This window comes from Xenopus tropicalis, chromosome 8, assembly GCF_000004195.4.
Source record: "Xenopus tropicalis strain Nigerian chromosome 8, UCB_Xtro_10.0, whole genome shotgun sequence".
Classification (NCBI taxonomy): domain Eukaryota; kingdom Metazoa; phylum Chordata; class Amphibia; order Anura; family Pipidae; genus Xenopus; species Xenopus tropicalis.
In genome coordinates, this window is record NC_030684.2 from 51274254 (window position 1) to 51300083 (window position 25830).

At 42.5% G+C, this 25830-nt stretch overlaps 1 protein-coding gene across 1 annotated transcript in view; it reads right to left on the bottom strand.

The window, feature by feature from the left end:
• Window positions 1-856: 856 nt before the first annotated feature.
• The window catches only part of ammecr1 (Alport syndrome, mental retardation, midface hypoplasia and elliptocytosis chromosomal region gene 1), a 34348-nt gene continuing 9374 nt past the window's right edge, over window positions 857-25830 (bottom strand). Inside the window, 5 exon segments of the mRNA NM_001123494.1 lie at window positions 857-2911; window positions 4717-4813; window positions 6373-6463; window positions 15200-15314; window positions 20829-20939. Coding sequence (NP_001116966.1) covers window positions 2797-2911; window positions 4717-4813; window positions 6373-6463; window positions 15200-15314; window positions 20829-20939 — 529 coding nt within the window. The 3' untranslated portion in view covers window positions 857-2796.

Genomic DNA, 25830 nt, shown 5'->3' on the forward strand with positions numbered 1-25830 from the left:
AGCAAGGTTCTAATAAAACAGCCTGGGAATCAGCACGCCCATTGACTTTCACTTCTTTACTGGGATAAAAGCTCTAAAAAACCACTTCCTTTATTTAAAAAAATGTGCAGCAAAAGAGAAGGTAATATAGAATATTTTGTGGGAAATAAAATAAAAAAATTAAAAAAAAAGCAAAATAAAATCCAAATTCATTATTTAACCTTTTAGCTGCCAAAATAGCAGGGTTATCCAAAGTGCTCAGTAAATAGTTAATAACGCCTAAGCAGGGACTTTGGCAAATTAAATAAAAAATAGACAAAAACATGCTTTTATTACCAAAATAAAATCAATAAAGGGTATTCAGACATTAACCCCTTTCTGGCTGACACATGAGTGTAAGGGAGGTGTCCCAGAATGCACTGGTTTAGGGATTAGTGAGCCGCCTCTTGAGCGTGTATAACAGCGTTCAACTACATTATTGTGTCGAATGACAGCTACTAGAAGACAAATATTATGTTATGCACTAAGCTGGATACAAAAGGACACACAGACAATCCTTTGTGTATTTCAGTTCTCCCCCAAGCCATGCTGGGAAGTATTGCTGACCTTGTACTATCAAACCCTGCAGGATTGGCATTGAATTCTCAGTATCGCATTATTACACTGGTAAGAAACATCTGTAGAACATCTGCATATATCGAGGATTAGTACAAATCTGATATGATCTAGAGTTGGCATGACCAGTCACATGACCTTGTGCAAGAATCATTAGCACCTTTAAATATATATATATAGAGAATTTAAAAGAAAATGCTCATTCTGACGGACGAGCGAGTACAACTGGGCAAGCTGAAAAACTGTGTCAGTGTTGATAAAATTTTTTTTTTTTTTTGCAGCAACAGCAGAAGGCGTGAATTTGCTTGTGCTCACTTTGTATAATGGATGCAAAATAACACACTGGTGCAAAGCCACCAATTGCCAACACTAGGCTCGGGGGCTACCGCCATGCATCCGGGAGCCGCTAGCACAGAATGAGATGAACGCTTACTGTGTTGGCTAAACCTTGTTCAGCTATCCAAATGGCTCCTCTGCAACCCATTCTGGCAATGAAAGTTTTAATTAAGGCATCCGCACAGAAGAACAAACCAACCAAAGTCCATTTTACTGCTCAGGATGACAACTGAAGTAGTGCCATAAGTACAGGAGCCCTTTAGCGGCAATGGTTACCAAACTGGCAAGTGAAAGACTATTCCCAGTAAGCAGCTGCCACAGAGAACATCCATTCTGTGCACAGGGCATCCCAATACAATGCCCTCCATTCTAGCTCTGAGCTTCTTGAATAATGGATTGCAAACACCAGGGTACAAGCCAATTGAGGTGTTCCATCAATGAAATGTGTATGACTGCCCGGCAACCGCCTCCTGCTCACCCCCCTGAAATGCTTTGCCATTGAAACACCTACTAAGTAGCACCATGGGTTATGACAAACAGAAGTCAGCCTTTTCCATGCCTGAGACATCTGTAAAGCTATGAATAGGATAATGGCACTTGAGGATAAAACCAAGTGACCTTTACCTGAATGAATGAGGACTGAACCGCTCCCTTGGTTATACAATGCTTACCCTGGGAATCCATCACTTCTGACAGCCACCGCAAAATCTATGGCTCATGCTCACCAGAAGAGCGAAACAACAAAGAGCGGCTGCCCAAGCCTTAACACACACTGAAAGACAATGCCTGGGATGGAAGGCAATCCTCTAGCCGTGGCAGCTTTGGATTTAGTTCCCTTGTTCTGGCGCACATTGATGTTCCGCACAGGGACAGACAACTGCCCAAAGCTGACCCAAGAATATATGCCCCATCTGTAGAACTGCCCTTACCTAATGGTGGGTTCAGCTCCAACAACAAAGCAAGTGGCTACATTGGGAGCTGATGTACTGCAGGGCCATGGTGGAGAATGTAGGGGATATGGTGGGAAGCAAAAGTCCAGGCAGATCAGACTCTACCTAAAGAACATTGGTAGCAAGTATTTTAAGGTAACCAAACACATGTAAGGACTTATCTAACACTGCAAGTTAATCATGAGGTAGTGGTTAAAATATTCACCTTATACAGATGAAACATTTCAGTTGGGACTTTTATACTGTCTTATCATGCCTTCAGCTGTAGGCTGATATAGAGATTGGTTTTGGTTACGCGTGCATCTGAAATCTGAAATACAAGCCCACAAGGATGATCTGGCATACAGTGATTAAGGGCTGGGTAAAAGCTGCAGGTAAATCAGTGAAAATGCCAATGGCCAAAGGGATGAGACAAATGCAGGACATGGTGGGACACTAGGACTGCCAGAGAAGGTGCAGTGCCATGTAGTTAATGCTAGTGCCTCTCACCCTTCTGACATGTACAACACTCATAGGCTCTGAGACTTCCACTAACCGAGACTTCCCAATGATTTGTGTGCCAATCACAGATCCCCAATAAGTCAAGCCTTCCTTCCATCCACAAATATAGAAAAAAGCAATACAAGATAAGGCTAGCATCATGTGAAACAGAAAAAGCATAAATGCTGCTGCTGCAAAAAACACAACCTCAGTAGCTCAAAATAATCCTAATAAAAATGTTTTCTGGGTACTTATCAAAGAGTCTTCCCACCCGTTGCCCTGATAAGCATCACCACAAGAGGCAAAGCTGGAACAGGACAACGGAAACAATCATCATAAAATGGTACAGTAATAGAGATAGCTAGACCAAGAGGGAGCCGGGTCCCCTGGGAAGAGTTCTGCTGAGAGGTCTAGTGACTGGTCATGCGGCTCAGTGTCAGGAATAATGGTTGTAGGGTGGGAGAGGGTGCCCGATGCCATTTTGAAAATGATGGTGCTGACGGTGGGAAAGGTATTCAGCATAACTCATAGTCATCTTCTCACTACGGTATCTGCAAAGGAGAGAGAAATGCAAATTGCTTATTATTGCTATGGAGAACTATATATTGATACACACAAAAATATAAATATATAAATATATATATATATATATATCAAACTCAACAGTAGAAAGCACTCACAGCTACAGCATCAATCAAGTCAGTGATTTATTTCAGCATACCATCTACGCGTTTCGATCACCACAGGATCGTCATCAGGATCCTGTGGTGATCGAAACGCGTAGATGGTATGCTGAAATAAATCACTGACTTGATTGATGCTGTAGCTGTGAGTGCTTTCTACTGTTGAGTTTGATGTATTATTTTTGTCAGCACCCAGCCTGTGCCCGATACTGGTGAGTGCCGATACTACATACTGGGCCAAATTAGATCATAATGGGTCCTCCTGTCGGGAGAAAACCAGATCTAAGTGTGATGGGGTTCTTCATAGATATCCACTTGCTATCTGGCTACAAATCAAGTGGGGAGGCCACTGGAAGGGCCCCATACATTTGCCAATAAACGGTCAACAGTCTGAAGGGGCCAAGCAGGCAGCTGTATAATTGGCCTGTGTCTGGCCACAGACATAACAGCAGCCTGCAAAAAAGTTCTGATTCACACAGCAGAACACTGTTAACTTCTATGGGAAGATGGGAAACATGGGCACAGTTCCTATTCTGGGTGATGTCACAGAATAATGACACCGAACAGTAGGGCTACAGATCGGATGTGTTCGAGTCATTAAAGGAACAGTAACACCAAAAAATTTAAAGTGTATAAAAGTAATTACAATATAATGTAAGGTTGCCCTGCACTGGTACAACTGGTGTGTTTGCCTCAGAAAGACTACTATAGTTTATATAAGTAAGCTGCTGTGTAGCCATGGGGGCAGCCATTCAAAGGAGAAAAGGCACAGGTTACTTAGCAGATAACAGATAAACCCTCATTATATGGGGCTTATCTACTTGTTATCTGCTATGTAACCTGTGCCTTTTCTCATTTTTTCCAGCTTGAATGGCTGCCCCATGGCAACACAGCAGCTTATTTATATAGTAGCTTTTCTGTAGCAAAAACACCAGTTTTTTGCTGAGCAACAGCACGTTATATTTTAATTACTTTAAAACACTTTAATTTTTTGATGTTACTGTTCCTTTAAATGGCAGAGGCAGCAAGCTTTTGCTCATGGTTCATAAGGATGAACGGAAGACAAATACATATCTACTATATTTATGGAGAGTACATTAATGTAGGTCAAATTTATTTGGGCTTTCTAATCTATGATGAATCTGGAAGATTGGTCAAAGAGCACCAAAAGCAATCCATGTATAAGCAGATAATCTGTAGAGCAATTCCCCAGGGCAAGGAAGGAAAGAATGAATGGCAGGAGCTGGGCTAACTCTATCCATAAGAAAGCTAAACAAATGCTCTGTTTCTTCTATACACATTCTATAGATATATTTGTGTAATAAATCACACGGGTGCTACAGAAGACGTGGCTAGTGGGAAAGCTGGAACTGAGGGTGTAAAGGAAAGAAAACCTACTTTAGCTCAGTAAGCTGATCCTCCAACAAAATCTCTTGGTGTTCAGAAGCGTAACCAGCAGCTTCGCAACTAATGAAGTTGTTGAATTTAGGTCAGGGCAGGACAAGGGCAACCCCACAGAAACGGATGTTCTAGAGGATGGCTTGCCCAGGATGTGCACTAATCCCCCCCCCCCCCCCCCAAACTCCATTCTGCACAAGGCAGGCTGCAATGCTGCTTAGCTCACTTATGCCTACGCAGGGGGCCATGCAGCATGGAACAGCACTTACACTTACCTGGTCAGTTTAATAGTTTTCCTGAAGTCATTACTGATTGCAGCTTTATATCCACCTTTTCTCAATAAGGAATCTATGGTCTGTATGTGGTCCCAACCTGCAGAGATTGGAAATACTTTTCTAAAAGTGACTGCTGATGTTGTGTTACATGCATAACATATTTATTGCTTTAGTAATAAACAGAGCACCCGCAGTAACAAGGTGGGGGCTTATTGCCCCTGCTTGCGCCTCTTATAGAATTCCTTTGGGGCCAACACTAATCTCTATATACATTCAAAACGATTGCCTTTCCTACCTATGACAGATACTATATTATAATATAAGCCTAACAGATGGCCAAAACATCCTTACCGACCCAGGTTGCCTAACAGCATCACAGACTATCTGAAAGTCATAACAGCTTTAGTATAATCTAGACTCTAGTAGGTTGAGTCTTGCCTGTTGTGACTCAGTATCTCACACACTGGCAGGAATGACACTGCAGATAAGGCCCAAACAAGATACTGTGTAGCAAACACTGACTCAGCACCTACACCCTCCTCTGACTAAAACAGCCCAGGGATGAGATTGTGAGCGCAATATGTGCCATTAGTCATCTGCATAAACTAACAATGACATGGATACTTAATCCAATTATTCAGTCATTACCAACTCAAAGATCAGGTGGGGATCCCCTGATACACTAGCCTGGGTACTGCCCCTGATGGAAGCCTCCTCCCAGCAGGCACGTTCAGTGCATGTGTGGCAGAGCTTCATTTGAATAGTATGATGGCCAAATACACTGGGTCTGAACAGATGGCACCAGGGTCTAATCATGGCACCAGTGGCCTTCTGAGGTAAGGGGGTCCCTTCCAAGCTCCAGCATTAAGCACGTCACATGTATGTGCTACAAGCAGTTTTATTTACAGCAATATAGTGGACCCATTATGTATGAAATGGACGTCTCCCACAGATTCAAAGACAACATATGGATGGTATTAGTAGTAACTATGACCATTTTTTTTCTCCGTCCCTTTGAGTTATTAGTGAGGTATCTCCTCTGTGATTGCCATGACTGCATCCCATTAACAAGACCCCTTATAAGTAGGGGTGCATGAAGGGGGACTACCAAGAAAACACGGCTAAGGTCTTGCTTAGCCACTTTGTGCCTGACTATTATTACACTATTGCAGTGGGAGCCAGAGACGTGTATAATAGGCTGAAATGGAGGCCTGGCTTGTTTATTCAGCTGACACTCCTGCATGTTGTGTTCCAAACAGGTCTGTGTGCCACATGTAGAGAAGCACACACAGGCTGCCCAGGGACATCATATAAATACAGATCCGCCAGTGCATAACAAACACCAACCCTTATTACTAATTAAGTGCAATATCACTCAGAAAGATGGGGCTCACCAGCCAAACTAGAACTCCCAGCACCCTCTAGCAGCTGGCGGCCTGACATGACTCTATAAAGCCAAAGGCTTAAATGCACTGCAGAGGAATGCATGAGTGAACACAGACAAAAGAATACAAATTTAATGTAAGAGAGAAGCCTTACAATTAGAAATTGATCCACCATCTGACATCAGTGCAAGGTCACATATTGAATTTTGGTTTATATGAAATTTTTTTTAATCTTTTAACCAGTTCTTATGAAATAAAGTGCATCAATGACCTTGCTCCTTTGCAACCTCCGGTAAGTACGTGGCGGTTCGTTTGGATCCTTTTTCATTGATGAATTCTATTCTAATGCCATGTACACCCACCTGAAAGAAAGCGGCAGCGTGATTAGTACAATTCAGGAATGTACATATAACAGAATGTATATCAGAATGCATTGACTGCTTTATATCCTGCGCTTCTCCTCACTGCTGAAAAGGAAAAAAGGCAACTTGTTAACCACACGGCTGGGATTGGTCCATCCTCCTCTTCCCCCTCCCACACACACACACACACACACACTATGGGCTCATAAACATAGAAGGAAACATAACCTCCTACGCCAGGGTCATCACACAAATCCCCCTCCAGCTGTTGCAACTCATAGGGGTCTGTTAGTTGTAGTGCAGACAGGTGGGAGTATTTTTGGTTACTGGGATCACTGACAACTGGACATTTTTAGTTGGAGGCTCCAAATAGGCAGGGAAGCAAATCTATATGATTTAGAAACACAAAGGCCAATTTAAAAGTTGCTGTGAGAATAAGCTGGTCTATAACATAGTATGAGTTATTGTAACTACTTGCCTGCTGTAAAATGCATCAAGAAGCTGACTGTCAGCACCGTGACAATTACAGTGTGGCACTGGCAGCCTGTGCAGTCAAAGGGTTAAAGGCAAACTTCCCCTTTAAACAGTGAGAGCAACAATTACAAGAGAGCTTGAAAAAAAAGTTACTAGCACAGGGATTCCCAGCCAACCTGCGGCCCTCAGGTGGTACAGCTACAGTAACTAACACTCCCTGACAGGCGCCCAGCTTCTGAAACACAGGTTTTCTGCTGTATAAAGGTACTGGGAGTTTAGCTGTACAGCTATAAATTGGACATATAGAGCTCCATAAATACTTGTATTTAAACGACTATTGGTTAGTTATAGGGCTGCTGTACCAACCCTAGAGGTAGAGCAGCCCCTTGCATCTATATTCATAAACATAACCTGTTCTGCCACTTTCTTTGTTTGAATGGCATTTATTGTTATAATGGCCCAGACAAGGCTACCTAGGGTGGCTGCTAATACATTTTTCAGGGGATCACATATTTGAGAAACTCCAGCTCAGAAGATGTTTGGCATGCCTTTACCTATGTGCTGCCAAATGTATTTCTTCCTCCTTTCAGCAGGATTCTTGCCAAGGACACAAATGGGCTCCTTTATATATAAAGTATCCAGAGAAATTCTCTTATATTACTGGTTTGTTCCATGCACAGAACATTCTCTACATACTTTAAAACAATAATCTCAAATTATGCACAGAACGTTAAGCAATGAGCTAGGACCTGTTACTGTATCATTGGAAACAGGTCCTTTTCTAGCAACTCACGACCATGACCAATTTACTTAACCAGTAAATGACTACTTGGTGTCCATTGTGCCAACAGGTAATTGCAGAACATGTCTATAGTAGCAACTGGAATCTTACCAAGGAGGAAATAGCCAGTGCTATGGCAACTCAGACATTTTAGCTGGTAATTCTCATAATGGACCTGGTTACAAATGGCATTATGACACTATGGCACACGGAGTGGATCATCTGCTTTCCTCTGCCTGCAGTTTTTAGGCGGATTATGCGGGTAAACACAGAAGGGATGCTCCGAATCACAGAGGAGTTAAAGAGAACCATTTGCAAAGAGTGCAGTGAAAAACATAAAAATCACGTGATTTTAATGATTCCGATTGGCCAGGCATGTGGATTCGGCCGGATCTGCATCCTACTGAAAAGGAGATTTTCTTACCCGAAAAATCTTTTTCTCGTAGGCCCGTACTGTCAGTGCAGGACGACTGGGTTAAGTTGATCCTCTGTGGAGGCAGGACAAACTGAAAAAAACTTTCTCCCATCTCTCTCTCTCTCTCCATCGTGGCTCCACCTCTTCCTCCAGTTTTGTACCAGAGCCTGCTAGTGGAGACAGAAACCTAACTTCCTACTACTACTATCACTCTTACTATGTGACGAGCAGCAAAAAAAAAAGGGAGGGATGCTGCACTGACAGTACGGGCCTACGAGAAAAAGATTTTTCGGGTAAGAAAATCTCCTTTTCTCCGTCGGCCCTACCTGTCAGTGCAGGACGACTGGGGATGTCCCAAAGCCATCCAAAGAAAAAAGGGGGGGTAATAACATTAACAGATGGAGAACTGAACTAACTGATAATGCAGGAGCTAGCTATGTGCTACTGCTGCTTGTAGCACCTTCCTGCCAAAGGCCGCCTCTGAGGAGGCCATAACATCTAGTCTGTAAAATTTTGAAAAGGTGTGCAAAGAGCTCCAGGTAGCCGCTTTGCATATGGCCTCTACTGAAGCAAAATTGTGAAGGGCCCAAGAAGTGCTAATTTTCCTAGTGGAGTGTGCTTTTATAGAAAGGGGCGCTTCCTTTTTCATAGAAGTATAAGCTTCAAGTATAGCTGCAACTATCCATCTTGCTAAGGAGCGCTTGGAGGCCTGTAGACCTTTTTTGTTGTTTCCAAACAAAACGAATAGAGCATCGGAACGTCTAAAATCGGCTGTCCTGTGTAGGTAGAATTTCAGCGCCCTTACAACGTCCAAAGAGTGCAACTGCTTTTCTTGATTATTGGACGGTCTAGGGCAGAAGGACGGTAGAATTATCTCTTGGTTGAGATGAAATGTCGATGTGACCTTGGGAAGGTGAGATGGAATAGTGCGGAGAACCGCTTTATCTTGATGAAATATTGTCCAAGGTTGTAGGTGTGATAGAGCTGCTAGATCTGAAACTCTCCTAGCTGAGCATATTGCGAGGAGGAAGGCTGTTTTCCAAGTCAGAAATTTTAGGTCCACTGAACCCATCGGTTCAAATGGGGCCTTTTGGAGGGCCCGGAGTACTAGATTGAGGTCCCAAGGGGGAACCGGATCTCTTACTGGTGGTCGAATCTTTTGGAGCGCCTGGAAGAACAATTTGACTTCAGGTAAGCTTGCCCACTGTTTGTGGAATAGAGCTGAAAGGGCCGAAGTATGAACCTTCAGCGCTGAAGTGCTTAATTGTTTGTCTACTCCGTCCTGTAAGAAGTCAAGAATGTGAGTGGATACGCAGGATTGCCAAGGTATGTTACGAGCCTGACTCCAATTGAGAAAACGCTTCCATACCCTGTGATACACTGAATGTGTGGACTGTTTCTTTGCCGCAATTAGGGTGTGAATCACTTGGTTTGAGAATCCCTCTTTTTTCCATATTCTGGTTTCAACATCCAAGCCGTTAAATTCAGGCTGCGTATGTTCTCCGCCTTTGCCGGACCTTGAGATAGAAGATCGGCCGATAGGGGAAGTGCCCATGGTTGTTCCGCTGACATCTGAATCAATTCTGCAAACCACGCTCTGCGTGGCCACCATGGAGCGATGAGTATGGTGGGAATCTTTTCTCTCCTGATCTTGTGTAACAGTCGAGGTATCAGTGGTATGGGTGGAAATGCGTAAGCTAGTTGACAGCGCCATGGACTTGTGAGTGCGTCCACTCCTTCTGCTTTGGGGTCGTGGACTTTTGACAGGAATCTTGGGGTCTGGGAGTTGAATCGTGATGCCATGACGTCCAGACATGGCATGCCCCATTTGTTCGCAATCTGCTGGAAGATCTGTGGTTTGAGTTTCCATTCTCCCGGGTCCAGTGTGGTGCGACTCAGGTAGTCCGCCTCCCAGTTCTGGATACCCGGTATGAACACCGCTGATAGGAGAACTTGTTGTGTTTCCGCCCATGTCATGATCCGGGAAACTTCTCGAAGTGCCGATGCACTTCTTGTTCCCCCTTGTCGATTTAAGTAAGCTACAGTTGTGCTGTTGTCGGATTGGATTCTTACATGCTTGCCTTTCATGTACGTCTGCCAATGAAGGAGAGCGTAGAATACTGCCTTCAGCTCTAATGCGTTGATGTGGAGTTTGAGTTCCTGACGTGACCATTTGCCTTGGCAAACTTTTGGGGGCCAAGTTGCTCCCCAGCCCGCTCTGCTGGCATCTGTAGTGACTATTTCTTGAACTGGACGGTCCCAGCTTTTGCCTTGTGTAAGATTGGGAAGATGCATCCACCAAGATAGGCTTTGTTTTACCTTGTTGGATAGGTTGATTTTCTGAGACAGGTCTTGATGATTTTTGTCCCATAGTTTTAGGAACTCCCATTGTAGTGGCCGGAGATGAAATTTCGAGAATGGTACTGCTTCTATGCTGGCAGCCATGAGGCCTAGCAGTCTGAGAATGTCGTGGGCTGATGTCTGAGATTGCCACCTTATGTTCCGGGCCATCTGCTGCAGTATGGTTGCTTTGGGAAGTGGGAGGAACACTTTCCTGTCCATCGTGTTGATTTGCATGCCTAGGAATTCTAACGCCTGTGTCGGGCTGAGAAGGCTCTTCTTGTGATTGATGAGCCAACCGTGTTGTTGAAGTGTATGCAGGCACTCTCGGGTGTGGGCATTGGCTTCCTTCTCTGATTGTGCTGTTACTATGAGGTCGTCCAGGTAGGCTGTAATGTGAATGCCTTGAAGTCTGAGAACCGCCAACAAGGCTCCGAGGACTTTGGTAAATACCCTTGGGGCTGAGGTCAACCCGAATGGTAGGGCTTGAAATTGGAAGTGAGACTTTCCTAGAGCGAACCGGAGGAATCTCTGGTGAAAGGTGCTGATAGGAATGTGGAGATAAGCATCTTTGATGTCTATTTTTGACATAAATACCTTTGGAGATAGGCTTTTTATGATTGATGGAAGAGACTCCATTTTGAAGCGTTCGTATCTTACGAACTTGTTTAGTGGGTGCAAGTTGAGTACTGGGCGAAATCCTCCATCCTTTTTTGCTACGAGGAAAATGTTGGAGTAAAATCCGTGGAAACGATATTCCCGTGGTACTGGGGAAATTACTTTGTTGTTTAGAAGATCTTGAATGATGGCAAGTAGTGCTTGCTGTTTGGTTGGGTCTGACGGGATGGAGGATGGGACAAACCTGTGTTCTGGAGGTTTTTTTATGAAGGGGATGATGTAACCATGATCTAAAATGTTTAGCACCCAGGAATCTGTGATGGAATTCTGCCAGGTTTGTAAAAAGTTGTGCAATCTTCCTCCTACGGGAAATTCGCAGGGACTGTGGTCGTGAAGGTCAGGAGTCCTGTCCTTTAACTGGCGTGATTTTGCGGGTAGATTTGGATTGGTTTTGCCAGGTGGACTTGAATCTCCTACTCGGTTGGGACTGATGTTGTGTTCTAGTGCCTCTCTGTTGTCTGTTGTTGGAAGACCATGGACGATGGTGATAATTTCTTCTGTGGAATTCCTTTCTGGGTCGCTTACCATGCGGTAGAAAGGCCCCTTTACCACCTGTGACCTCAGATATTATCTGTTTCAATTCTGGGCCGAAGAGTTGTGACCCACTAAACTTTAGAGAAGTGAGTTTGTGCTTAGAAGCTGTGTCGCCTGACCATTGGCGTAGCCACAGGGCTCTACGTGCTGTGACTGATGCTGCTGAAGCTCTGGCTGACAGTTTGGCTGTTTCCATGGCTGCCTCACCCAAGAATGCTAGAGCTGATTTGATCTTTTCTAATTCCGCGGTGAACTGATTTGGATCAGTAGGGGGGTGTCTTTGTAACTCTTGACACCAGTATTTAGCTGTTCTGGCAACTGTGGCAGATGCGGCCGCAGGTCTCAGGATGGCCGCTGTATTTTGAAATTCTTTCTTTAGTGCCGCGTCTATTTTTTTGTCCATGGGGTCCTTAAGGTAGCCTGCATCTTCCGCTGGTAAAGTGGTATTACGTGCCAACCTAACTATAGGCGGATCCACCTTCGGAATCTTGTCCCAATGCTTGTACTCGTCAGGAATAGGGTACATGCTGAAAAATTTGTGAGGGATATTGGACTTTTTATCTGGTTGGTGCCATTCTGCTTCAACACAATTGGCTATAGATTTACAGACTGGAAAGGTTCTTGCTTTTCTTGAAGTATTGCCTAAAACCTTATCTGCTTTGGAAACGGCTACTTGCTCTTCTTTGATCTCTAAAGTGGCAAAGATATCTTTAAGGATATTTTTAACTTCTTCCGGTTGTTTGGATGGGTCATCTGATTCGCTAGACTGACCTTCCGATGAAAATTCCTCATCTGAATCTATGTCACTTATGTCCTCAGAAGACTGGCATGATTGTGAGTCAGAAACCTGAAGATTCGAAGTTTGAGGAGAACGGTTGCGCCTTGCGACCGGTGAGGGTGAACGTTTGCGCTTTGAGAGCGGTGAGGGTGAGCGTTTACGCTTCTTCTTACTGCTTTCTGGTAGTGAGTGGGAAGACAGTGCCTGTTGCACAGATGATTGTACTGTGGATTGAATCCAAGACATAAATTGTGAAAGGTCAGATGCCACTAAGGGATTCTGTGCCACATTAGGAGTTGGTGTGTCATTCATACCCGCAGTTTGAATAAGTGGTTGAGACTGAAAGTCTTGTGAGGCATGTACCATAGCTGTAGTGGTCATTTGTGTAGGTTCAGATGTGCCCTCCTTTTGGCCAGAATCAGTATGGCCGCGAGAAGGGGAGTGGTCTCTGGGTTTAGTGGTAATTTTAACCTTTTTTATTTTTGCTTTCATTTTGCGTGATCTATCTGGTAGATCTATTTCCTCAATTAGGGATAATAACTCATCGTCAGGGGTAGACATATTAGAATGCCCTGGTCACTATGGAACAATGACAGATGTATTCTGTGGAGAGTATAAGTAATTGTTCTCCTTACTGTGCCACTGGGAGCTGCTGTCTGCAGGCAGGGAGTGCAGATAAGTAGCGCTGCCGTTCAGAAGTAGGGGGCACTTAAATCAAGCACGCTGGGAAGGATGGCCGCTGTGTATAATCTTTTATGGAGAGAGACTCTTCACGGCTTAGAGCTGTGGCGCGTACACTCTAGGCGCCTAGTATTACTTAGGCGCGTACTAGGAAAGCCCGGGAAGAGGGCTTGAAGAGGCGCGCTTGATGAATCGGCGCCTTTGATGACGTCACCGCGCGCCGTATCAAGGCGCGCCAGATCGCGGGCCGAACGGGCTCAACCAAGGTAAAGACCCGGGAGCGCACATACTGAGTTAGCGATGTGGGCAACGCTTACCTGAGGGAAGCACACTATGCTCAGACCGAGTGGGCTGTTACATCAATCGCAGGAGCGCTCACTGAGGGGCTCTACCGCGGTGTCCTTCCAGGCTGCCTTCTCCCTTGCAAGAGGGGGTAGCAGGGAGCATTCGTCTGTTCCTGTTTGTCAAACTGCATGTGTCATGACATTTCCCTGGGAGCGCACACTGAGGGGCTCAACCACTGGCTAGTACTCCTATGTGAGTCACATCCAAGCCAGTATAGTGTGGGATAGCAGGAATATTCGTAAATAAAAAAATAAAATAATAATAATCTGAAAATATAAGAAAATTCTAAGAGATAGGAGAAGTTGCTGCCTCCAAGGCAGGACAAACTGAAAAAACTGGAGGAAGAGGTGGAGCCACGATGGAGAGAGAGAGAGAGATGGGAGAAAGTTTTTTTCAGTTTGTCCTGCCTCCACAGAGGATCAACTTAACCCAGTCGTCCTGCACTGACAGGTAGGGCCGACGGAGAAAAAGACAGACTCTTGGCCAAATCCCGAAATGAATCCTGGATTCTGTGCATCAATAAAATGCAGGCCAAGAAATAGCCTCGTCTGGAATTAGCCTTATGCACCCAGAAGAAAGCGGATCCACTTTGATGTGTTTCTTCTTGTAGATCCATTTTCAGACACAGCATCCACATATGGAGCTACAGAGAGTAGACTATGCATTTTTGTACCTATAGCCACTCAGTGTAGCTTCACAAGGGCCAACACCGTGCCAGACAATGTAGTTACAGGAAGGAGCGCATGACAGCAGATCTGCCTTCCTGTACCTCTGAACAAAATGCAGGCTAAAGAAACTAGATAATTCACTTCATTAACCCTTAGCCTATGGGTAATCCTAACCTGCCTATATCCAAAAGGGAATTACTGTCATAATTTGGCATCTGCTCCCCAAAGAAATGGCTAGCTTTTAAATGGCATCTGTGGCAAGAAGCTTTATGGTAACACCCACCCATGAATACATAATCAGATAAACAAGCAGAGAGAATATCCTGTACTTTACTGAATATTTACATTCACAGGAAACCAATTGCCAGAAGCTTACACTAAGCCAGAGAGTATGCATATATAATGCAACTGGTGAACAAATGCAAGTGGCTACAGAAATAATTTTGCAGGCAGCCTGGCATTTGACAGGGGCAGAAGCAATAGTGGTAAGGCTGTAGGTCACATGGTGCTGGGGGAGAGCATAACAGCCCATAACTGAGGGCATGGAAATGTTTATCGGATGTGATTAGAGCAAAGCTCTCCTGATTCTGTGCGCACAACACACGGCACAAAAATAATAAAAGCTGCTGCTGCTATCAAGGGCACATATCAGTAGTGGAAATCACAAACTGGGCAAATAAGTGTGTGCCAACTCCAGATCACATGAATAGACAAGACATTCACGTCAATGGAGTAAAACTGGAGTTCACAAAACCCTGACTCCATTTCATGATTACAGCAGGTTTGGGCATCAAATTCAGAAAGAAGGAAATAAACTGGCAAAATGTGTAAAATTCTAAATTAAAAAACATTTTGGTGTAGGGTAGCATAGAAATGAATTGTTCAATTGTTGGGAATTAGCCATTTAATGATTTTCGGCTGTGAGGGAACAATTTACTCAATTTAATGCCACTTTTGGAATTCAAACCACCCGCCCAAGCAGTATTGCTAATGCCATCTCCATTCCCCAGTACAGAGCAGGGTACAGACAGCACGAGCTTACCTCCCAGTCCAAGTAATCACATACATCCTCAAAGTTTGTAAGTAGAGATACTGAGCAGAATAGCCGGGGCAGCTCATCCCTCGTCATTGGGGGAAAACGGCTATCTTTAAGGGCACTGCAAAGATAGATTGGAAGATTTCAGTTAATTCAGAAGTAAAGCACAATCAATGAAAGATTTCCTAGCATCCAAATGTTCAGGCAGAATAAGCAGTATAGGAACAGGATAGCACGGGCAACAATATTGTTTAGAGCAGTGTTTCTCTTTCCAGAGGGCCCAAATTAAGTTTCAAATGGTGGCCATACATGGTAAGATTCGCTCGTTTGGTGAGGTCACCAAAATGAGCAAATCTTTCCCCCAATAAGGTGGGCAATATCATGCTGATGCAATCGATTGGCCCTAGGGCCAAACAACTGCATTACAATGAAGGGGATACAAAAAGTCGGAGCAAGGACCCTATCTATGAGCCCATACTGTTATCAATCCAACAGAAAAATTAAGCCTGTCCGATCAACATCTGCCCACTTTTTGGCCTAATATTGGTCGGACAGGCCCTCGGAGGGCCCCAATACTCATCTTCAATCTAACAGCATACACTTATGCCTATACACTGTATATTTGTATGATAGATGGGCCACATGCTTACAGAAGTGGTAGGGAGCTGTGATGCCCCTTGCAGATGTCCTAATGTTTTATTTACATACACTTATCAACAAAGTTTGCTGAACATATTACATGGCAACTATGACACTGCAGGGTCACTAAAGGAGCAGATCTGGGTCTGATTTGCCAGTTTTAGTCAAGATATCAGCTGGGCAAGCCTGTTCATGGGCCAAGAAACTGCAAATTTACTCTAGAAGAATGAAACTGCCAGCTTTTAATGACCCGTATATGGTCATCTTAAGGCCAGGAGTAATAACTGTTAGTATCAAACCTTACTGTGGTGGATTTATTTGGTGGATTTATTTTCACATTATAGCAAATATAGCCTTTCATGGCCTGGGTTGGAATGTACCTCAGTCTGAACTCTGGCTGCCACTGTTCATTTTTAATTGCAAGGTCTTATGGGGTCACAAGAAAATTTCTTTAACTGAGAATAGCTATAATTAGACTTCGATCTTATGATTGTGCAGCCCTTACGCCACTCTGTATACAGTACTGGATTGGGTAAAAACAGGGGAAAATAAAGATGAATATTTTTTTCTTTCAGAAGCAAAATGAATACAAGCCTGCTTTCCAACTCTATACACATAGGATAAGAGCAGCGGTCCCAACACCAGGATCAATGCCCTTCTCATCTTAAATGCCGATTTATGTACATTACTATTGCCTGGAAAAGTTTTTGTTTAGCTTCAAGAAATACTCGAGAGATTCCGGCCTTTGTTGCCCTCAGTTTTTTGATAGCTCAAATATATGGCAGCAAAATACTGGAAATGGCACAACAGTGGCAGTTATGAGAATAACCTGAAATTTAAGCCGTTTCATAGGTAATATGTTTCAGTGGGTTACTAAAAACAACCTAAAATGCCATAATGTACCATTGCCTAGGAGTAACACAACCCTGTAGAGAAGAACTAATTTGTGGCAGTGTGCCATTATTTATGGTCATAAAGCAGCTTGTGACTTTTTTTTTTTAAATACACATTAATTCCTGTAAATCACTAAATGCAACATGTGATTTTTCAGGCTAAAATAAAAAAGGCTTACTTTGCAAAAGGCCATAGTTCAGAAGCACTTGCAGCCAGGGAACAATACGCCATTCACTATACAGTGCACACAGATGAGTGTAGGGTATATGAACAGCTTCCAGAGCCAAGTACATGCGAGATAATGTGAGGAAATGAAAGCAGGAGAGGTGAGTCACTAATAAAAGGATTTCCTAGGAAAAACAATACAATCGGACCTGCTTATCATACCATTGCTTGTGTTTTAATTTCCTGCACAGAGTAGACGAGCGGTACTTGCCTCACATACACTAGTCCAGCCATGACGCTCAGTAGCCAGGGCTAGTCACGTACATGGACCATAGCCTGAATACATTGCTCTTCCCCCCCTCTACAAGCCTGAAGCTTAGTCAGGCCTGACAAACTGAATGCAAGTTATCTCATGATACAATTAGTGACAATGAAGAGAGAATCAGATTAGTGGGAGGTCATCAAAGTTCTTTACTGCTACTATTTGAGAATTAACTTCATTAATCAATTCCCTAAAGCAATTACTGAAATCAGACAGCATCATTTGTGCTGCACAGTCTGATGTAGTATACGCACGCAGAAGGACCTGCCTTCCACATAATCAGATTTAGCTCTAAAGCTGCCAGTACACAGACATCCATTGGCAACGATATCAGCCAGACAGACTACTGGAAACCTTTGTCTTTCGTGATATTGAAAAGAAAAAAAAAAAAATGGATATATATGTGCATATATGTCCAATATTGTCCAGCACACACAGGTCTTTTGTGAAAAATAAAAAATCTTTCTTCAACGTTTCAGCTCACAGCCCTTCATCAGGTCCTTAGTGATGTAATCAGTTATAATTTGTGCTTTGTGATGTCATTTACGTCACGACCCACTGAAACTTTAGAATATATAAAAATATGGTTCATTTGTGAGTCACACTTGCTACATCAACAACTGTCAATAGACCTTCCAACTGCAAGATAAAGGAGATAGCAATGGGAGACAGGCTGTGGCTGGCATGCATATTGGCAAGACAGCATTTGACTCATGGAAAGGGACAGAACATGGAAGAACACTTAAGGTAAGAGCCTTGCTTGGAGTGAGCCTGTGAGGAAATTTTATGGTAGAGAAGCAGTCGTGAGTGCAGTGAATAGGACAGAGGAGTAAGCTATTTCTGCTGTGAATTCTATAGTTAAAAAGACAAGCCCTACCCTCTTGTATAGGGCACTGGCATTCCCGCCAGGCAAATGCTGTGGTAAATTCACCCTTTGATAATTAAGCCCTAGTATAAGAGTGTCCGATTAAGAGCAGCAGAGCAGTGACTGGAATGAATTTGCTCATATTCATGAATATGTATTAGCTCTAACAACCCTTGCTGTGCAGGATGAGGACTTCTAAGGTTACAGCACAAGGTACACTATGGGAGGCTTAAGGAAAATGAAAGCCTAGACTTATTTGAGCAAATGGCTTCCTGCGCAACAATACAGTAAGGTGACATGCCAGAGGGTTCTGCAAAAATATCCACAGATCTGTATTGTCTGCGAAACAGTGATCTTCATTTACTCTTTTCACAACATAGCACTATATTTATAGTTGAATCTAAAACCACAGATATATCTTGAGTTACATAAACATACATTTCCAAAAATACACTGCCCACTCCCACGTTGTTAGTCTTGAAACCCTAACATCCTACTCTTCCCTACAAATGTTACTTCGGCTGGTCCAGGGCCAGCATGCTTTAGGGATATTGCCCTTTAAATATGAACAAACATATGCTGTAAGACATGAAAAATATACAAAAAATAGAAAATACACAGAAAGGGTCATTCTATTTCAGAGACATGGGTAAGAGTTAAAAAGTGACTATTGCAGAGCATGTCAGGGCCAATATGACAGCTCTATACAAGTGAAAGTGGGCACTACTTTTTGAAAATACCTTGCTAAAGCTAAAGGCAGTACCTAAAACTACTCATGTAATCTGAACAATCAATTTCCTTACTATAGTCCCACTAGGGGTTAGAGCATAACGTTTAATGCCAAACAGAGCATAGAACCAGGCAGTATCTGGAATTCTAACTAGATGCCCAAATTGTAATCTGTTGTGACTTCACTGGGGCAAATGTACAGCACCTGGGCCAATCTAACAAGTGCAATTTGCTTGCTGACCAATCAGACTGGATATTTGTATGCCAGGGCCACACAAGTGGGTGGCTATCTTACCACTAAGCACATGTGGGCAAGGGAGGAGTAAACTATAGCTAAAGACTAATCAACTATCAAAATCCTCATTTGACTCTTTACTTTGTTAACCTATGGTTCTGCTGGTTTCCTACAGCAATTAGATGACAGTGAAAAGACACAAAAGTTACGGCAGCTTGATTTTGTAATATCATCCCTAACCTATACACTCCACACATTATAAACACATCAAGAATAAAACCTGCAGTATCACCCCTATCAGAAAAGTTTCTGATAGAAACCTCTGCATTAAGATCTCTGCTATGTTTGATCAGCTAGGAAATAATGTACTCCGTTATAGTACAATATAATATGACAATATTCAATGCCATATGCTCTTGGAATGCCAAGTGATTTCTAATATTCTCATAATTTACAACAGAGGACACATTATTGTGTAATACATGTATTAGTCATGTGATGACTACACTGATGACAGCTCGTGTGTATTTTAATGTCATGGGAAAACATGTTTTTTTCAAAACGCATCAGTTAATAGATGCTGCATTGAAATCCATTTTTAAAACACATTTTATTTATATTTAATTTTGAAATTTCCCATAGGGCTAGCCATATTCTTCATTTCCCAGGGTGCCACAGCCATGTGACCTGTGCTCTGATAAACTTCAGTTGCACTTTACTGCTGAGCTGCAAAGTGATATTCCCCCCTCCCAGCAGCAGATTAGCAGAACAATGGGAAGGAAGAAAGATAGCAACTCCCAGTAGATATCAGAATAGCACTCAATAGTAAGAAACCCAAGTCTGGCTTGGGACTCCTCCAGTTACATGGGAGTAGGAGAAACAATAGGTTATCTGAAAGCAGTTCTAATGTGTAGCACTGGCTCCTTCTGAAAGCTCAGACTCAGGCACAATGCACTGAGATGGCACCTACACACCAATATTACAACTACAATAAAATACAATTGTTGGTTCAAGAATAACATTTTAAATGGTAGAGTGAATTATTATTATTGCTATGTAAACAGTGTAATTCCACATCAATGCCATAACCCTATATTGTGCCACAAAAGCTATTACCCTCAGTATACCTTTGTAGGTGTATTATCAAAAATTTATATATTTTTTTTAAGTAAACTACTAACTACCCCATCTTTTTGTGGTGGGCATGGCATAGGTGTTTCTTAGGGGCAAATATACATATTTATGCTGAAAGTCATGCATGGGGTTCCCACTCACTGGTATAGGATCATATTGAGAGGTGTTTACATTAAAGGTCTACTTATTACTGTAATCTAAATAATTACTACATTTTATACAACTTAGCTCATATGGATTCTTCTATATAAGGAACAGCTGCAGAGAATTAAAGGAGAAGGAATGGCTACTAGAGAGCTTATAAACACAGCATTGTCTTGTGAAAGCGCTTGTGATGTGATTGGCCATTTGAACAGTTTAAAGGAGAAGGAAAGGCTAAGTCACTTGGGGGTGCCAAAGCTTTTCACTCTACTGCGTATGTGCAAGCACGTGAAGAAGGAAGGAAGAAAGAAGCCATTCCTTCTCCTTTAAACTGTTCAAATGGCCAATCACATCACAAGCGCTTTCACAAGACAATGCTATGTTTATAAGCTCTCTAGTATCATGTATGGTTTTCTCTTTTTGGTCTGATGTGCCAAGTATCTACTGGCAAAATCTGTCACACTGAAAGAGAAAGGGTTACACACTACTTTAAAACCAAATGAGTTGTTACCTGGTAAGTGTGTACTCCCTGAGACCAGAATGCAAGTTCATGGCAGAAAAGGTTCCTATGCAGCCACGCAGTCTCTTATCCCGTCCAATCTTCCATGTTACAAACAACGGGCTAGAGAAACAGAAATACAAACTGTTAAAACATTTTTTGGAATGCTGGAAGTTGCAGTTGTACAATATCTAGAGTGTTGAATACCTGTAAGTGCATTAAACATAAAGTTAGCCGATTATAATAATCAATTCAAAATACATACACCCCTTATAAAGCCTGCCATTTGCCTATTGCTATACTGTTCGAGTAAAATGAGCAATGCCCACCATGACTTTATTCAACATTTATTATCTCAAACCAGTTTAATTTTATATTCCCTCCGTGAGCAAACAATTCAGCTGCCCTGGCTGTTTTATTGAAGACACCAGATCCCTGTGCGTTCAAGTGTTGAAATGTAATAGATGGGAAGGAAATTAAAAACACACCATAACAGCTCCAACTCAGCAGGGAATTTAAAGCATATAGTCACGGAAACATGAAAATTCATTTTTCCATGATTAGAACATTGCAGCTTTACCTGAGGCTCAATCAGTGAGAAAGCTAACTTATCGGTAACATCTCTTAGGCTGATTCAATTTGGTGATACCGACCCTTTAATATAAGCAATTTAGTAAAGTCATCTGTTCCCTGAATAGGAGAAGTGGGTTAAATGCAGATTCCTCCCCTTTCAAGTGTTTTCCTAAGTCCTTAAATTCTCCCCAACACTTTAAATCCTTTCCCTCTGCAGGCCTCAGCATATTGAAAAAATTATGCCATTATTAGGCTTTATTTATATAGGGCCTTCATATTCTGCAGTGCATTTCACCTTTCTTTTTACCTATCTGGCAGCATAGATCAATAAGTAACCTGGACAGAATCAATTACATTAGGGTGCCTGTACTTTTTAGATTGATGCTGAAGATTGTACAGCAGGTGGAATGTAAAGTGTTAAATAATACACATTCCATTAAATAATGCATTGCAAAAGTAGGCTATGATCCAAAAGGTCTGAAAACTCCAGCATTAATCATTCCTGTGCCACAAAGCCTTGCACTTCTAGTCATGACATGAGCAACGGGAAAGAGAAATCTGGAACTGAAATATAAATATATGGTGACGGCACAATGGTACTTTTATGCCGGCGCTATAGATTCTATGATGGGTGAAACAAAGGGTAAAACCATACACAAGGTTCTCAGGCAAAAAACACGTTTAAAGATATTTTTTTTATGATTGAAATCAGTTTGTGTCCTACACCATTGCGTTCACAGTTTGCCATACTATAGAAACAATATCAGAAACAAGCACTTCTCAGGCCAGGAAGAGGAGTCAGTTTGCAATTTATATTCACAAATATGATTTTTTTCCAATTTAATTTAATGCATACTGAAAACTTGCTGTATTTCCTTCAATGATGCAAAAGAGCTTTTGGGCGGAGGTCCTCCAGCTGTGTGCAGCATATTGGACTTTCAGTTTTATAGGTCCAACCCCCCCACCCCCATTTGCACATTACAAGTTTACACATTTAAAAACAGATCCCAGAGTATCTAGGGCAGCAAGAATGTTGAACCAGGATCTTACCCAAAATGGTGGGAAAGCAAGGGGGCATCCCTCCCACTATTACCCTAAAGTTGTCCATACACCTATGGGTGGGCGATATCAGGCCCTGGGGCAAAAACAATCAAATTAAAATGGTGGGTATAGGCAGTGTCGGTTCAGGGGCCGCATCAAGAAGCCAAATGCAGTCCCAGATCAGATGCAAAAATCAATCCTGCCCATTTGAGATCTGGGCGATTTCAGGTCAGTTGGGGAGGCCAGTCACTCGTGCCCATACATGGCAGATAAGATGCCAAATCAATCTACCCATATGGGCATGCAAAATTTGGCCTGTGTGTGGCAACCTTAAGGGTGAAGACACACTGAGCTACTAGTAGCAGCTACTTTTTAAAGGCTACTAAACTCCAGAAAATACCCTGCCATAGACAGTACTGAGAATTGCCTCTGCTAAAACACACGTAGAGATAATTATCAGTAAATGATCAGCATTGTCTTTTTATCAGCCACGACAAGTAGCTGCTACTAGTAGCTCCATGTGTCTTCACCCTAACTAGCCTTCAAGCTGGCCCCATAGGGAGGCAGGCCCACAGTCTGGGGAGCTTTTCAGTATACACTGGTTTTAGACTTGATTGGACCCAATATTCGGCAAAGAATTTGGAGTCTGGAAAACTACATATGGCCACTGAGCTAAGGACTCAACCTGATAATAGCCATTTGTCATTTATACTGAATCAGTACAACATATCCCATCAATAGAATCCAATACCACAAAATAACATAAGGAATTCTGTCACTGCTATAGAGAGGAAACTTACAAATAGATAAACCAGGGTAAAGGGATAAAAAAAACATGCATTTTAATTTATGTTCTCATCATACATATATGGAGAGATGCTAGGCTTCTGAATTACTTGGAAGCCAGTTAAGCATTGTGGCACAAAACTACTTTATTAAACTAAGTATCTTGGCTAGATTTTCATTTCTTATAAGCAATTGATGCCCAGGTATGTGTGCAGAATGCTGTGGAGGAGAGAACGAGGCCAAACTAAACAAAACTGAGCAAGTGAAACAAAAAAGGAGAGGAAAAAAGCATATGACACAAGAGCACTTTTTTCTGCACAAAGAGCTTATGGCGCAAATTTATTAGTACACCGATATTATACACTGCATTTAACATTACAATAGGCCATTTCCATGTACACAGGAGAAAACAGGCAAACCATATGTACCCCCAGAGAAGGGAAACAACACACTAAGGGCCTAACATATGAATTGTTTTTTTCCAGTCCATTTGTTGAATCTATTTTTGAACCGTTCATTTTAAACCTAGCCCATGAGTAGACCGGTCTGAGTGCACCTAAATGCACAGGCTAAACTGTTCCATTTTATTCCACTATGCCTTTTTTATACCAGGTTGTAGTGATGTAACATAGCAGGGCAGGCACGGGTCTATAAATTTGGAGCTGTTTTGTCAACCCACCAGATTGTACCTACAATTTATATTCTTGCCGGTGGGATGGCATGTCGGGGAGTTTAGTTGCTCGCAATAGTAAAGATTTATCACAGGCGACAAAACTCTGTGTGCCACCGCCCTTAGGTTAATATAAATTAAAAGTAAGTCTAAAGGCATTCTTTTTAAGTACTTACTGCATATCTAAATTCCCAGATACCTGCTTGCTTCTCTGAGATATGGTGCTGGCAGCGGCAGCCTACAGTGACATCACTGAAATCTTTGTCCTTCCTGTAGGTGCCAGCGGCAGCCTTCCTATTCTCTGAGCATGTGTGTAACTTGATCCTGTCTCCTGTTCTGAGCTACACATGCCCACCAGCCAATCAGAAGCGGATCTGGCAGAAGGGAGGGGGGTAGGGAATGAAACACATGTGCAGTATGAAGCAAGGAGGGAAAGGAAGGGAGAATACCTTTTTAGAGATGGCTGCCTGTTCTAGAAAATGTGAATTAAGTGTGACTGAGTAAATATTTGATTAGGTGAGCCAAAAGTGTGGCATTTTTACTAAACAATAGAAGGACTATTGGGCAGTGTGCTTTTTACATTTTGACTTGCGTTCTGCTTTAACATGAAACAGCACTGTTTTGCCGCTTAGAGACCATTAAGTACAAGGTACTGATTTATTATTACAGAAAAAAGGAAATCATCTTTTAAAAATGTAAATTATCATCCTCAAAATGGACTCTTTGGGAGATAGCAACATAATCACACTTTGTGGCCATAAAAAGATGCGCTTACTGTTGCCATCCTTGGAGAAGCAAACAATACAGCAACTTCGTGACTGCCAATTAGAGGGAAAGCATGAGGCATAATGAACGCACAGAGATAACTATGAAGATGCCAAGTCTAAAAACATTAATCGTATTAGTGTTACAGCTCAAACAATGATCACATGGCATAACTTGAGTACATTACATTTTGTTTTTAAACACATGATTATAATGATACCAAATAAAAATTTAGAGAAAGCTGGACTTTTTTTTTTCTAAATATAAGCAAAAGCAAAGCAATTCTCACACATTACTTCCTCATAAAAGAGTTATTGCTAACTTTAAAGGGAATTCTAATTGCTCATTAAGTACTTAAAGGAACAGTAACACCAAAAAATGAAAGTGTTTTAAAGTAATTATAATATAATGTACAGTTGCCCTGCGCTGGTTAAACTGGTAAGTTTGCAACAGAAACGTTACTATAGTTTATATAAATGAGCTGCTAACACGGGGGCAGTCACTGAAGTTGGGAAAAAGGAGAAAAGGCACAGGCACATAGCAGATAACAGATAAGCTTTGCAGAATATAATGGGGTTTTATCTGTTATCTGCTAAGTAACCTGTGCCTTTTCTCCTGTAAATGGCTGCCCCCGTGGCTACACAGCTTTATTTAAATAAACTATAGCAGTCTTTCTAAGGAAAACACACCAGTTGTACCAGTACAGGGCAGCATTACATTATATAGTAATTACTTTTATACACTCATTTTTTGGTGTTACTGTCCCTTTAAAAAAAAAAAACAACATGCTGTGTGGCTTTTCCTCCTGAGCAATATAAGGGCCTCGCCAGGGTCAGACTGGGGGGTGAAGGGCCCACCGGGGTTCCTGCAGGTGTCCCCACCGGCCGCGTCCCCTAACCCCCCCAGGGGCCCTCTAACCCTCCTCGCGGGGCCCTCTAACCCTCCTCGCGGGGCCCTCTAACCCTCCTCGCGGGGCCCTCTAACCCTCCTCGCGGGGCCCCCCACCCGACGTCCTCCCCCAAGTGCGCATAAATTTAACGCGTCAGGGGAGGAAAGGGTCAGGCAGGGGAATTCGTAAGCTAAAATAACATCATAGAAAGGATTTAAACACATGTAGGTCCAGTTGTGGTTTTATTGTAGTCAGTCTCTTTTCTGGTTTTGGAAAGCTGATGTTCTTAA